Source organism: Lepus europaeus, chromosome 3 (genome assembly GCF_033115175.1).
Source record: "Lepus europaeus isolate LE1 chromosome 3, mLepTim1.pri, whole genome shotgun sequence".
NCBI classification, from domain to species: Eukaryota; Metazoa; Chordata; class Mammalia; order Lagomorpha; family Leporidae; genus Lepus; species Lepus europaeus.
The window spans coordinates 22,294,635-22,310,891 of NC_084829.1; the positions used below are offsets into that span (position 1 = coordinate 22,294,635).

At 43.7% G+C, this 16,257-nt stretch overlaps 1 protein-coding gene across 1 annotated transcript in view; it reads right to left on the minus strand.

Moving 5' to 3' along the window:
• Window positions 1-16,257, minus strand: part of CDKAL1 (CDK5 regulatory subunit associated protein 1 like 1) — a 737,125-nt gene that overhangs the window by 528,266 nt on the left and 192,602 nt on the right. Inside the window, exon 5 of the mRNA XM_062185315.1 lies at window positions 2,930-3,026. Within this exon, the coding sequence (XP_062041299.1) occupies window positions 2,930-3,026 (97 nt within the window). The remainder of the gene's footprint in view (window positions 1-2,929; window positions 3,027-16,257) is intronic.

Sequence of the window (16,257 nt, forward strand, 5' to 3'; positions counted from 1 at the left end):
TCAACTACTCAGTAAACTTCCACATGTCCTGCTAAGCCATTTGAATTGAAACATCCTCCTACTTTTCCATACCTCAAAATTGGTGCTTCCTGCCATAAAACAACATTTATTTATCCATCCATTTATTTATTTTTTAAAGATTTTTATTTTATTTATTTGAAAGACGGAGTTACAGAGAGAGGTAGAGACAGAGAGAGGTCTTCCATCCGCTGGTTCACTCCTCAGATGGCTGCAATGGCCAGAGCTGTGCCCATCTGAAGCCAGGAGCCAGGAGCTTCTTCTGGGTCTTCTACGCAGGTGCAGGGACCCAAGGACTTGGGCCATCCTCCACTGCTATCCCAGGCCATAGCAGATCAGAAGGGGAGCAGCCGGGACTAGAACCAGCGCCCTTATGGGATGCCAGGGCTCCAGGCCAGGGCATTAACCCACTGCGTCACAGCACTGGCCCCTCCATTTATTTATTTTTAACTAACTATATTTCAGAAGGTTTATGATTTGGCAACAATTTCAAAAAATCTATTTAGAAATTAGCCTCTTTCTCTCTAAAGATCAAGTTATAATTTTTACTGCCTAATCTAAATTTTTTTTCAAAATATTCCATTCTGTGGACATAATTTTTACATATAAAAATCAGGTGTGGGCATCTGACTTGGCAGTGAAAATACCAGCTATGATACTGTATCCCATGTTAGAGTGACTTGGATTAGGTTCCAGTTACAGTCACAATTCTAGCTTCCAGCTAATGCAGACACCGGGAGGAAGATGTGATGGTTCAAGTAATACAGTCCCTGGCACTTATGTGGGAGACCTGGATTGAGCTTCTAGGTCCTGGCTTCTGTTTTTAAGATTGATGTATTAATTTAAAAGGCAGAGCAATAAAGAGAAAGGAGGTGGGGGGGGGGAGAGGAAGGGAGGAAGGGAGAATGAACAAGCGCTTCCTCTCTGCAGCCTTTAGGGCCAGGCCAGGCTGAAGCCAGGAGCCAGGAACTCCGTCTTGGTCTTCCATGGGAGTGACAGAGGCCCAAGTACTTGGGCCACCACGTGCTGCCTTCCCAGGGCATATACATACTATAAATACATATATATTTACTAAAAACTGGAAAACACATATCCATAATTTAAAAATAGTTAAGTAAATTATGATATATCCTTTTACAGGACATTAACAAAGGGTTTTAAGTAGTTAACAAATTCATGAGATAGCATAGAAAACTAAAGATATAAAATAGTTTTGAGATTACTACTAAAAAAAGAAAATGCAAAGATTAAAAATCTGAAGGAGATATGCAACACTGTAATTGTACTCGGGTGATAGTATGATTTTAGTGTCCACATTTCAAAATATGCTATGAAATAATTCTAAAGAAGGTTAACGGTAATAAATCAAACTATGTGACAGAACGAAAAATGGATTGAACATGAAAAAAAAAAGTTCCTGTGCTAATGTCACAGCTTGTGTTGGCCTTAAAAACTGCCAGCCTTCTTTGCTAAATTCCGGGAATTTTCCTATATCCTGACGTGTGTAAGCTCTTTCCTGCACACCCTGGAGTTCAGCAATGCTATCATAACGTATGCAGAACAGAGGCTTTTCACACTAAAGAAAATCTTACTTCCTTGGGATGAAATCTAAGATGAACTCCAGGCATCTGCCACATTCCATCTCTCAAACAGAGTTCTAACTGGTTTCTTATTTCCCCAACACAGCAGGATTATGTTTACAGAGAAAGTTAGTCTGACATGAAAAGATAACTCAGGAGTCCCATATTCAGTTCATTCCTTAAACCAAGAGAAATCAAAATGTAAACAAATGGTGAAAACAAACGAAAGTTACCAAACATTCAGGTTCTGTTTGTTGAAAGTGAGAATGTTTATTCAAAGATTCTTAAATTTACTAGTGAGGTCAGATTTTCACAGCAGAAAGTTCATTACGCTGAGAACACAATATAAGAACTTGTGAATACTGTACAAAGTATGGAAAAATCCATTATAAAGCTCGAATCAGCCACCAATTATTCAAATCAACCTTTCCTATGTGCATACAACCGTGATATAGAATGATTGTTTACACATAAGGCAAGCATTGATGAACTACTGGATATAGCTTCAGGAGACAGCCAGAATGTAGGAAGTACCAGCACTTGGTCAAGAAATGCTGTATAAATGCCAGTTGCACAGGGTGTCTTGCAAACGGTGATGGCCAGAGAAACAAAGTGAGGGAGCAGAGTCCCTCCATGTCACAGACCTCACTGTGTAGTAGGGAAAAGCACGCCAGCGACAGAACCACAATAGTCAGTCAACAAATACTGAGTGCACACAGAGCCGAGCGCCATGAAAAGACTGGAGAAACATGGTGACAGTTTTTGAAAAGACTGAAAAGCTGCCTTCAATGAAGCTAACACCTTAAAGAGAGAAGTGGAGTTCACTCAAGGAATCACACCACTCAATGTAAAGTCACAACTCCATGCTGAGCAAGCAAAGGGGAATCCAGAGATGGGACCAGGGAGGAGCCCTCCACGGGGTCCAAGAAGCCTTCATACCTGTGCCACGCTGGATCTGCCCTGGGGAGTGAAGGTGAGGGAGGTGGGCATCCCCAAACGGGCTCCTGCCTTTTAGGGAGTGTCACACCAACAGTGCACTGATGTGGGGGAGGAGGGATGGCAGCGAAATGGAAATGGATGGTGATGGGCACAGATCCAGTCATTAAAGGAGCCCAACTTCCAGAACACAGCTTTTTATTGCGTTCCTCTTTCTCAGAGAAACTTGAACACGTGTATGCTCTAAAGTTTAGTTACACAGACATACCCACGTTGCATGGACAACAGAAAGTATGTTAGGACAGCCATAAGCAGCCCAGAAAAGGAAATTAAATGTGGCCCTACTGTGTGCTGCCAACATAAACTCTGTTTCTTCTCCTCAGGGGGAGGCTTACCCCAATGACGCTCAGTCCTTTCAGGTAGTCCTGGCGGGGCTGGGCTTGCGGAACGCAGCCAGCCAGCACCACCTTCTTGTTCTCCTCCTGAGCCTTCCTAAAAATGCGAGAGAAACAGGTGAATGGTTTTGCTCACGAGCATACCTTGGTCAACTATTAGTAGTGCAGAGAAGTTCTCCCAACAACAGGCTCATGTGGCATGAGACTGAATTTTCTTACAACTGCTTCAAGAAAACATAGTAAAAATAAGACACCTGAACTACATGTCTACTTACCATACCAGTAAAGAACAAATAGCAGGCCACTCTGATAATGTCCTTCATGATCATCTCAGTACAAAATAAAACCAAAACACAAAAACCCCTCTAGTACAGAATTCTCAAGAGTCTGAATCTTTCTCAAAAAACCACATTTTCCAGACAGGTAACCCTTCAAATAAGCCATTTATATTAAATATTAATGGAAAAAACTAAATTTGAATATACTCTTCCCCAGTCTCTTGTCCAAAATAAAATACACTAAAAAAAAAAAAAAAAAGTTCAAATGGAGAGAGGAGTAAATAGTAAAGAACTCCATATTCTGGAAATCCCCACATCTACCAAGCCCTGTTTCCCGGAGACCATCAGTTATAGGTTGCTTATGCGTGGCTTGCAGAGATCATCCTTCACATATATAAGCAACATACATACATTTGTGTTCTATGAATAAGTATACATCCAATCTAGTATGTCTTTATTATACAAACCCAGATGTGAAATCTACGTTCAGTGGCATCATTATTTCCCTAGCTAGCATACATCCTAGGAAGTAGAAATGCTAGTAAGGGATCAATATCTGGTATTTCATTAAGCCTTTCTTTACTCAAGAGGGAGCTGGACTACATCTTAGGTGGACATCACTCACTGGGTTGAGCGTGCATGTTGTACAACAAACACAGATTCTGAGTTTGAAGGCAGTAACCAACAAAGCAGAGCTTCCATCTTTTCACAGAAACGAGCCATATCCTTTGCCTACTTTAAGATTACATTTTCAAGTCTTCAATTCCTTTTCAAGTCCTAGGGCTTGACAGTGCTTTGATGCTCCCTTTACTCTGCTTGCTGAATCCCTGAATGTCGTGTTTTATGTTTCACATTGATTCCTGCCACCCTGGCTCTCTAGGCTTCTGAAACCAACCGAGAGCGTCAGCAGCCCAGCAGACACGTGACTTCAGACTGCACTACTATAGAATTGAAAAGTATCCACACATGGCACGCGTCTCTTTGTCCTTGTCAGCTTTTAGAAAGTACAAACTCAGAACTGGAAGTCAATGAAAATATGGGATTAACAGGACTAACTGTGGCACACACCACATTAAAATCTTCCAAGAGCTATACTAAGAAGGATTAAATGAACTAACAGGCAGAGAACACAATATTATTATTTTTTAAAGATTTACTTTTTTATTTGAAAGGCAGAGTTACAGAGAGACATAGGCAGAGGGAAAGAGAGAGATCTGCCATTCACTGGTTCACTCCCCAGATGGCCACAATAGCTGGAGCTAGACCCATCTGAAGCCAGTACCAGGAGCTGCTTCTGGGTCTCCCACATGCGTGCAGGAGCCCAAAGACTTAAGCCGTCTTCTACCGTTTTCCCAGGCCATAGCAGAGAGCTGGATCGGAAGTGGAGCAGCTGGGTCTTGAATCAGCACCCATATGGGATGCTGGCACTGCAGGCAGTGGCTTTACCTGCTACACAATAGCGCCGGCCCCCACAATATTATTTTAACATTATTTGTAGGTATTTCATTAGGTTCTTAACAATATTTTTATAAAATTTTTCCAGTTAGAATCCTGGAAAACTTTGTTAACAATTAAAAAAAAGTCTGACTTTTGGTAGGCTGTATAACATATTCCAGTAAATTGCTGACTGGCTCTGTGAGCTGTTTCTCCTTTGTTATCAGCACCAAGCACATCACTGCACACGATTAATTTTCCTGCAGGAAATGTGAAATGCCTTGTCAAATGAAGGCATCTCTCCCATTTCCATTAGCAATCTCTACAAGGCAGTTGTCATCTGGCTCCTTCAAGAACTTTAGATCTAACACCTAAAGTCACTGTCAAACATCTAAGACAGACTCTAGTAATTCAATCCGATTTAAAAAGCCTGCTTCTTAGAGTGCAATTCAACCGCTTAATGATCAAGCACACCTGAGACATTACAGTGAGTGAGGAAGGGCACGTACTGACATAGAAGAGAAGCACCTTGCACTTGCCCAGCTTATGGTTTTTAGTGGAGGAGATGCACAAGAACCTAACACTGCATCAGCTGGAATGATGGCATTTCAGTGACAGAGAGAGGCACAGGTAATGAAACAGGAAGGGAAAGAGAACGTGCAGACAGGAAAAGATAAGAAGAAAGCTTCATGAAGAAGTTGGTGAGGACTTGCATGGGCAGAAAGCAAGCATGGACATGGAGGCAGAGAGCGCGCCTAGCAGACGGCACTGCACTGACAGGGATGTGAAAGGGCGAGCGCTGAGTTACACAGGAGCTTCTGCAGGGCAGAGATGATAGGGTTTGTGTGCTGCAAAGAGCCTGAAGGAAGAGGCGGGGAGTCTTCAACTTAGGGGACAAGGGGACTGCAGCTAAACTCTAAGAAGCAGCAATCGGCGGCACAGTGTAAAACAAACCACGCAGGGAAAAGAAACCACAGAAGGAGTTTAATATAATACCACAGGCACAAGGCTGTGAGACTCAGAACGTATAAAATGTGGAAAAAAGAAGATTAAAGAGGAGATTCGTTCTCTTGCTAGAATACACAAGGGAAATCCCAAAGGTGACACGGCAAGGTTTTGAGTCTAAGGCTTTGAGTCTTTGTCTATAAACTGCATACAGTTGGGGCCAGCGCTGTGGTGCAGTGCGTTAAGCGCTGCCTGCAACAGCAGCATCCCATACGAGCACTGGTTCAAGTCCTGGCTGCTCCACTTTGATCCAGCTCCCTGCTAGTGAGCCTAGGAACACCATGGAAGACGGCTTAGCTACCTGAGCCCGTCACCAACATGGCAGATCTGGATGGAGATCCTGGTTCCTGGCTTCGGTCTGTTCCAAGCCCAGTTGTTTGCAGCCATCTGGGGAGTGAACCAACAGATGGAAGATCAACACCTGCCCCTCATTTCTAATTTTGCCTTTAAGCAAATAAATTTTTTTTTTTTTTAAAAAAGCATATAGTTCATACTTGGCTGGTCACAGATCTCTGTTGCAACTACTTAATTCTGTCATTTTAGTGCAAACTAAGCTACAGACAACACTTAAATGGATGAATATATTCTGTGTTCCAAGGAAACTTCACTGAAACAGGCAGTGGACCAAACGGGGCCGACAGACCACAGTTTGCTGATCCCTAGGCTAAGAAAATAAAGAGTCGTGGTGCCACCAGCTGTCAGAGGCTGGTTGAGTGCTGGGCCAGAAGATAATCAACTCACACAGGACACGAAATCTGAGGTAGACGTTGGCAATGTATTGCAATGTAACACACAAAAACAGTGCATGCAGCAGTCCCTGACGGTGCGCAGAAAATCCAACTGAAAACGCAACCTTCTGGGTCTTTAGAGATGTAGAAATATTTACACAGGATAAAAAAAAAAAAAGTGCGGAAAACAAAAACACACACAAACAACAGCAAAATTGTAACAATCAGCATGCCCACCAGCACATATATGGTAATAACTATTATGTGGTTAGTTATACGAAGTACCTGAAAATTATGATGGGTGTTTGGCCTAGTAGTTAAGCTGCCAGTTAGGGGACCCACATTCCATATCAGACACCTGGACTCAATCCCTGACTCCAGCTTCCTGCTAATGTCCACCCTGGTGGGCAGCAATGATGGCTCAAGGAGTTTGATTTCTGCCATCAGGTGGAAGAACTGGACTAAGTTCCCAGCTCCAGCCTGGTCCAGCCCCAGCTGTCGTGGGCATTTGAGGAGTGAATCAGTGGACGCGAGCTCTACCCCGACCCTGCCCTTTGTCTCTCCACCTCTCAGATTTAAAAACAAGAAAATTTTAATAAAATTAAATATAAAAACAGTAGAACCAATATGTAACAACTGAGGGAAACGTTGTGCTGACATGATAACCACTAAATTAGGTTATGAGACCGCCCAAGACTGATTGTAAGGGAGTAAGATCATCAGAAAATTATGAGGAAAATTTCAAAACAGAGATGCATGTAAGTTCTTTAAGCTATTATTTCAGGGCTGGTGCTGCAGTATAGTGAGTAAAGCCACCACCTGCAGTGCCAGTATCCCACATGGGCACTGGTTTGATTCCCGGCTGCTCTACTTCCTATACAGCTCTCTGCTATGGCCTGGGAAACCAGTAGAAGATGGCCCAAGTCCTTGGGCCCCTGCACCAATGTGGGAGACCTAGAAGAAGCTCCTGGCTTCTGGCTTCGGATTGGCACAGCTCCGGCTGTTGTGGGCATCTGGGGAGTGAATCAGCAGATGGAAGATTGACCTCTCTCCGCCTCTCTGTAACTCCGCCTTTCAAAAAAGTAAATAAATCTTAAAAATATATATATATTATTTCATGCTTTTACTGAGTTTGGTGTGAAAATTTAATGGAAGATCAGAAAGGAAAGGGAAAAGGGAAAGAAAAAGAAAAGGGAAGAAGGGGAGGGGAGAGAGGAGGGAGGAAAGGGGAGGAGAGGCAGGAGAGAGGGGAGAGGGGAGAGAGGAGAGGGGAGAGAGGGGAGAGGGGAAAGGGGAGAGCGGAGAGAGGAGAAAAGAGAAGAGGAGGGAGGTGAGAGGGGAGAGGGGAGAGGGGAGAAAAGAGAGAGAGGAGGGAGGAGAGAGGGGAGAGAAGAGAAAAGAGAGAGGAGATGGGAGAGAGGAGAGGGGAGGAGGGGGGAGAAGAAAATGAGCCCAGTTTTAGAATATTGATGCTGCATTTTATAGGTGACCAAATCAAGTAGCGTAAGTTTTGATATAAATTCTCAGGGTATTCTTGTTCTAAACATTCTCTTCTGCCATTTTGTTCTTTTTATTTAGTTAGCTTTGTTGAAGTTTTAAAAAAAAGCTTAAGAATTTTTTTTCTTTAGAAATATTCCCAGCACAAACATATTTTAAAAGGCTTTTATCCTTCAAAATATGAATGTCAGTAAGAATAACACATTAAGATGTGTATTAATGTTAGTTCAACCATATATTTATATTGTCTGGGAATGTGTGGGTACAGTTCTGTGGGAGAGATAACTTGTCAGTGTTCACCAGCTTGTAAAAACTTAGTGTAAAAGCTTAAACATTATAAATAATGAAATGCAGGTCGGCGCCACGGCTCACTAGGCTAATCCTCTGCCTGCAGCGCTGGCACCCTGGGTTCTAGTCCTGGTTAGGGCTCCAGATTCTGTCCCAGTCACTCCTCTTCCAGTCCAGCTCTCTGCTGTGGCCCGGGAAGGCAGTGGAGGATGGCCCAAGTGCTTGGTCCCTGCACCCACATGGAAGACCAGGAGGAAGCACCTGGCTCCTGGCTTCAGATCGGCGCAGCGTGCCGGCAGCAGCACACCAGCCAGAGGGGCCATTTTGGGGGTGAACCAACGGAAAAAGGAAGACCTTTCTCTCTGTCTCTCTGTCAAAAACAAAACAAAACAAAAAAATGAAATGCAAAACAAAAACAACATCTTGAAAAGTTTAAAATAGCATGAATTCCCATGTCTTCATTTCAAATAGCCTTGAAATGCTAATTAAAATTAAAATTGAATGTAAAGGTAATTCAATATAACGGTTCATATTTCTTGGAACATATTTCTAAACAGAAATAGTGATAATCCTTGTCTGAAGCATTAACTTTAGTAATACAAAAAACACAAAGAAGTCTTTCACTCTTTTCTTCCAAACACCAAATGCGGAAATAATTTGTACAGAATCCCAAAATTTACATCATAAAACATACAAAGATGACCTAAGATCATTCCTTTCTTACATTGATGAGAAAATTAAGATTCTAAAAGGTGCCAGTGCTGGAGCTGGGAGGAGCACCCAAGATCGCCCAGGTCTCCGAACATCACCTTCACAGCACAAATCAAATTTGGGTTTTGATTATGGGACAAACACTGGGATAAGCATCTCTTGATTAGAACAGCACAGAAATTTACAGAGCTACAACATACTGAAAGTCTGCAAAGTAGACATTTACTATTTAACATTATTCAATTTAATAGTTGACCAGACTTCTGGTTGTCCTAAGGCTTGAGTCTAAGAGAAAACAATTCCATGCACATGTCAAGAAAAACAGTGCTTGAGAAGCAGCAGGTGGCGGGTTAATGCTGCCTTTCTCCGCATTCATTTCTTTCATTCCCATTCCTTTCCTGCAAAGTGATGTTTATATTAAAATACTCATAAGAATGTCTACTTCTCTAACCTAATTTTTTCTTACAGAAAAAAAAATGTTTTTAAGCATATATCTGATTTTTAAATTTTTAAATGCATACTAACATACTCATAAAAACCTTTCCTCCTAACAGCACCCAGAGCAGGGACAAACTGACCGGTCCGTGTACAGATCAAGCACAGCATTGTCCACCACGCTCTCTGAGTGCTCTCTGCACCCAAATGTTCCAGTGAGAGGACACTGATTTGTATACTGATGCACAGGCACACAGTGGCAGGAAATGCATAAAAACACCCAAATGAATCTGAGTAACCGCAGAGAAAACAACTAATGACTGTACTGTTGGTGTAATTCATTAACCATGATGTCTTTCCAAACTTCCGGAACCAGCCAAGACGGAACCACTTTACATCAGTGCCACTCTGTATGTACATGATCCGCTGAAATAGTTGAAAGTAAAGTTACTCTAAGATACAACAGGTTTGTCGGCCTGAAAAAATAATCAATCAGGATGTGTTCATATACATGGCTGGGGAAGGTGCAGAGACGTTCAAAGCCAAAGTTACTGGGGCATAATCTCAGGCTCCCAAGACTGGATGTCATCTAACTAACAAAATTTAAACATCATTGCCATCGCTTATGCCCAATGAGCAGAAAGAGAGGAATTGTCAGTGCGCTTTGCAAAGAGGAGTTCGAAGGGTAAAAGCTTCTGAATGCCAGTGACAGTACCAAGCACTGTGGGCACCGTAGGCAGATGGCCAAGGTAACCCATCCTCCAGCACACAGCTCTCATTTCTTTAGAGTGCCTCTGCATATAACAAACTGGAACGCCCTGACGAAGTGGCCAGGCAAAACCAGTCAAAAACTTCCTGGGGGCCGGCGTCGTGGCGTAATGAGTTAAGCTGCCGCCTGCAGTGCCAGCATCCCACAAGGGCACTGGTTCAAAATCTGGCTGCTCCACTTCCAATCCAGCTCTCTGCCGTGGCCTGGAAAAGCAGCAGAAGATGGCCCAAGTGCTTAGGCCCCTGCACCCACGTGGGAGACCTGGAAGCAGCTCCAGCTATGGTAGCCAATTGGGGAGTGAACCAGTGGATGGAAGACCTCTCTCTCTCTCTCTCTCTCTCTCTCTCTCAAATAAATAAGTAAAACTTTAAAAACAAAAACAAACAAAAAAGAAGCTTCCTGGAACCTGATTCCAAGTTCAAGTGGTTTCCTTTATTGTACCGATTGCCAAAACCTCCAAGAACTGTTGCCAGTAATTTACCAATTCATGTTTTTATTCTGCCACTTGCTCATGCATCACCACATGGCATACACAGGGAAATACAGGTAAAAGGCAGTCACCAACCTCAAGATCAGTCTGGAGAGAAAACAAAGAACAGAGAGGTGCAGGTGGCCGGAAGAGCTGTGAGCAGCCTTTGTGAGTAGCAGCACACACCTCTGTCCAGAGGCCCAAGGACACCAGGGTCATGAAGAAGAGGTGGCTCTCCCTGAAAGCAGGGCTGTGTCACTCTGACTCCTGGGCCAGGGACAGGCTAAGCATCTGTGATCAGAGTCCCTGTCTGCCCCTACCCACAGGGCTTACAGTGACTGACTTTGCAGTACTTTGGGGAATAAGGGTCAAAAAAAAAAAGGGGGGGGGGATTGTGTGTCTTTATTTTAAAGGGGAAAAGCATGAATAAGGATACAGACTTCTAGAAAGAGGTTAAAAGAAGACAGGTCACTATAGAAGGAGAATTTCAATGAGCCTATAAAAAGCTTTTTTTTAAAAAAAAAAAAAGAAAACAGCTACAGAGATGGAAATGTGGTTTATCAGTCAGGACACCAGAGTTCCACATCACAGTGCCAGGGTTCTATTCCTGCCTCTAGCTTCTGATTCCAGCTTCCTGCCAACCGCAGACCCTGGGAGGCAGCAGGTGATGGCTCGGGGAGATGGGTCCCTGCCAGCCATATGGGAGACCCAGACTGAGTTCCCTGCTCCCGGCTTCTGCCTGGCCCTGCCTGGCCCAGCCTGACCACTGTGGCATTTGGGGTTGAACCAGTGGATGGGGCTCTATCTCTCTGATATTATTCTTGTGTGTATGTCTGTGTATGTCTGTCTGTCTGTCCCTCCCAACCTCCTGCTCTAATAATAAAAAAAAATTTAAAAATAAAGCAGCCACAGTGGAAAAGGTAAGGGGGAAAGAGAACAGAACACAGGCAGGAGGGAGGAAAGAAGTAGAGGGAAGTAGCTGTACAAACCAGAAAATGGTGACCATGGTGCTTGTGCACTGATTAAAGAAGGAGAAATATGGAAAAGAAGGAAGAAAGGAAGGAAAAGATGCAAGAAAGACAGATAGACACTCACCGGGGGGCTTCACTAGCTTCCTGGCTCCAGAGGAAACCAAGCACAGACAATGGGGAAGATTCCTTGGGCTTAAGGGAAGCTGCCCCTGAGTCCTGCCAGGCTGCCTGCCACAAGCCACTGTCCCTGCAAGTGAGGAAATGGGAGCGCTCCACAGACGCCCACGGAGAAAACTTGTCATCCTGGTGGGGCTGGCTGCTCCTGCTGTGGCCGGGTGGTCCTCCATGACAAACCGAATGGGTGACACCGGTTAGTATGTGTTTGGCCCCTAGGCTTACTTAGTTCCAGTAAACCTATGAAATTGAGTTTCTGAACCTGCCAATCGAAGGCGCACACCAGGGAAAACACTAATGACACCCAGCGGTCCCACCTAGCTAGCCCCTTTCTCTGCAGGACAACCTTCCATTTCTCTAAACCCTAATCCTGCCAACTCTGGTTTCTCAGGTGACTGGTTTCAAAACTGTCTCTGAAGCAGTGAAGGCCACGGGTTTATTCTTTGATTCAAAATTCCAGCCTCAAGGCACCTATGAAGTGGAAGGCACCACCAGTCAACACCGAGTCTGTCCTTGGAGCTCTTCTTCCCCAATTTCTTAGACTTGTCCCTGATGCAGCCTGTTCTTCACACCCAGTCGATCAGCAAACCCCAGACTGTACCTTGGAAGGGAGTGCAGGTTCCAAGCTCTCCCAGCCTCCACTGCTGCCTCTTGGTCAAAGCCACTGACATTTCTTCAGCCTTGAGTCTCAACACAACAATGGAAGCCAGAACACCACATCCGCCCTCATCTTCTCAGGGACCAGCATCTCACCAAGACGAAAAATCAAGAGTGGCCTATGAGGCTTTACTACCTGGACTTCCTCCACTACTCCCCTTCCCTCCTCTCCCGAAACTCCTGTTCCTCCTTCCCCACCCACTCTGGTCCAGACACTCAGGCTATCTGAGAGTGCCAAACCTGAGCCTCCGCAAGGCTCCTGCCCCAGACGTTGTCTCCAGAGCTCACTTCCTTCCTGCCCCCAGGACTCTGCTCAGATGCCCTGTCCCACACTGTTTGAATCTGCAACACTTCAGGGCAGCACCAGCAAATGTTTCCCTGCTTGACTTCCCCTTATCACCTTTCTCCTGCCCCCTAACTATATACAGAGTTGCCATTCTCTGGTCACACCTCAAATGCCTGCAATGCCAAAGCAGCCAAACCAAGAACTCAAGCCAGGTCTCCACACAAGTGGCAGGAACCCAGTTTCCAAGCTATCACTGCTGCCTCCCAGCGTCTGCATTAGCAGAGAGCGAAGTCAGCAGCCAGACAGAGCTAGGACCTGAAGCATCCAATATGGGATGCAGGTGTCTTAACTGGCATCTTAATCATTAAGCCAAAAGCTGCTCTTTAATGTTTTAATAATCTGTCTCTAGCCCTCCCCTCAAGGGCAAATTTCATAAAGACAGATTTTATTTTATCTTTTGGTTTGCAGTGGTTTTACCAGACTTGGCAGATGCACAACACACCACAGTAGCCAAATGGTGGGGTGGGGAGGGCTAAAGGGATCAAGGCCTGGACGTACAAAGGAACACCACAGTGACCTGAGAAGCAGAGTAGAGACTGGCACCACTGCTGAGGTTCCAAGGCTGGCTCTGGGATTCGCTGACTGTGCAGCACTATGGGAATTAGTCACCACTTCGTGCTTCAGTTTCTTCACCTGCAATAAAAGTTCTTGGGGCTGGTGCTGTGGCACAGCAGGTTAAGCCATTGCCTATAACACTGGCAGTCCCTATGGATACTGGTTCAAGCTGCTCCACTTCTGACCCAGCTCCCTGCAAATACAACTGGGAATACAACAGAATACGGCCCAAGTACGTAGGACCCTGTCAACTACACGGTAGACTCAGAAGAAGCTCCTGGATCCGGGCTTCGGCCTGGACCAGCCCCAACTGTTGTGTGCATCTAAGTAGTGAACCAGAGGATGGAAGATATGTCTGTCTGTCTCTCTCTCTCTCTCACTCGCTGTGTCTTCTTCTTCTCTCTAACTCTGCCTTTCTTGTAAGGGCTAAATGTATATGAAAAGCACTTTTGAAATGGCTGTATACATTAAGTACTTTATAAAACACTCACTTTCACTTAAGAGAATTATGGAGATCTACAAGTGCTGAAATGGGAAGATGGCTGTAATGCAAGGGTATAAAAAATACAAGTTATCAAACGGGATTTTTATGTGTCATTTTTATAAAGAAGGAATCAAGAAAGTAGATGCATGCAATAAACTGTGAAAGGAAACATTTCAAGTTGTGAATAACAACTGCCTTTTTTTGGATAAGGAATTAAAAAAATAAAGGCCACACTCCAACGCTGCTCCTCAAAGTGTGACAACGAAACAAGGAAAGGGGAAGGGAGCTCCCACCAGCTGTGGTGAAGCACTCCAACACCCCCCTAGACGGCATCACCCCAAGATTCAGACCAGCCAAGGATAGCTGAGTCACACCCACTCCCTACCAGCCTTCCCAACCTGCTTCAGGGTACCTCAAATCAGACAGGAGGTTTGCCCAGTGGAACAGGTTTTACCCACATACTCACTATTTTCTACAATATCCATAATGAGTGGTCATCTGCTTCCTGCTTTACTACCTCACATGCAAGGAGTTCATTGCTTCAAACTTTTTTGCTTAATCACTTTACAACCTACATTCTTATACTACACAAAACCTCCAAGCAGCTCCCATTTATTTATCTGAATCTGCCTTCTTTAACCTCAAAAACGTATCCATGGGGCCAGCGTTGTGGCACAGTAGTGTCCACTAGGGAAGCTGGCATCCCATATCAAAGTGCCAGTTTGGTTCCTAGCTACTCCATTTCTGATGTAGTTTCCTGCTAATGTGCCTGAGAAGGCAGTAGAAGATGGCCCCAAGTACACAGGCCCCTGCCACCCATCCTGGCTCCTGTCGTCAGCCTGGTCCAGACCTGGCTTCCTGACTGTTGTAGCCATTTCCAGAGTGAACCAGCAGATATGAGATATTTTTCTTCTTTTCTCTCTCTCTTGTTCTCACTCTGCCTTTGAAATAAATAAAAAATCTTAAAAAAAAAAAAAAAAGCCCAGAGCTAGATCTCAAATCATTTACCTATCCTAAAGGAAATGTTTCTAAAATACATGACATTTTTACATTTCTTATTACAGAAAATAGAGTGGGTCTATATTGAACTGGTGGTTGATTGCCTTAGATAATCACTGTGGATATAAAATTTCACCTCTGTAACAGACATCCTTTCCAACATGTCACGTCATTTTACAAAAGAGGAAACCAAGGATCAGAAAGATCAAACAGCTTGCCAGAGGTCAAAGTAAAGACAGACTCAGAACTGGAAGCCATCCATCACTGCCCTTTGCTTTAATATAACAGTGCCCCAAGCCAGGGGTCACCAAAACCCATAAGGTTCTGTGGCCCCATAATAAATAATTTCAGTAGGCCATATATATTGATTCTTCTCTGTGTTTTGTAGATGTCAGCTATTACTTCCCAACATATCTATTTTAACTTGTCTACTCAGCCTATTGTCACCATTTCTACCTGCAAGGCAATGAATCTGAAAATTCCTAGAGAAAATGATAGAAATTATTTTGTATATTAATTTTGCAAATTCTTTAAGGAAATATTTTTAATTTATGCCTATTATATACTAACAGGTCTAGCAGATACCAAGAGGAATTTGTGCTCCAAGGGACACAAATGAAGTTCAGATCCCTCCTTCCCAAAGGAAAAAAAAAAAAGTGAAATATTAGAATTATACAGAAATAAACACTTATTAAAAATTTTCAAAGGAAGAATAAATACCTTCAAGTGGCCCAAATACATTCAATTGTATATAAATCAGATATATGTTGTACTAAAACCATCCCAGTCTCCCATGTGGGTGGCAGGGGCCCAAGCACTTGGGGTATCTTCCACTGCTTTCCCAGGTAGAATAGCAAGAAGCTGGATTGGAAACAGAACAATATGCCTGTATGCACTCCAATATGAGATGCCAGCATCAAAATCAGTGGCTTAATACGGGCCCTAGGATTAATATATTCTATACATTATAAAATATACCTTAAGATTTGTATATTTTAAAACGAATATTACAAAAGAAAATTAGCTGAGTCCGAACAGGGGAGAAGTCAATGCAGGACCAAATCAAAGATTAACCACCCTCATAACATCGGGTGTAATGTTATTAGTTCACGAGAAACTACTTGTTCTTCAGGGAAGAGGACCAGAATATACCAACCAGAAACCCACCACTATGGAGTATCATTTTGCACCAAAGGCATTTGCACCAAATAGTAGACATAGGTACAAAGGCTTTCTGCCTTCCCCCTCTGGGTTAAAGCACAATACAAACTGACTCCACAGACAACTCCTATCACCTGAAAACAGTCTAATCTGATTTTATAAATCATTTTACAATGATCCTGACTTAGCATATACATTTTAGTCATTTTTCCACAACTCACCCCTCCCCCAAGAAGCCTCCTTTTCCTTTGTTTAATCTGTTCTATTTTGCCATCTCTGTTAAGATGGTATACAGCGGCCGGCGCTGTAGTGCAGTGGGTTAATGTCTTGGCCTGAAGCGCCAGCATTCCATATGAGCGCTGGTTCG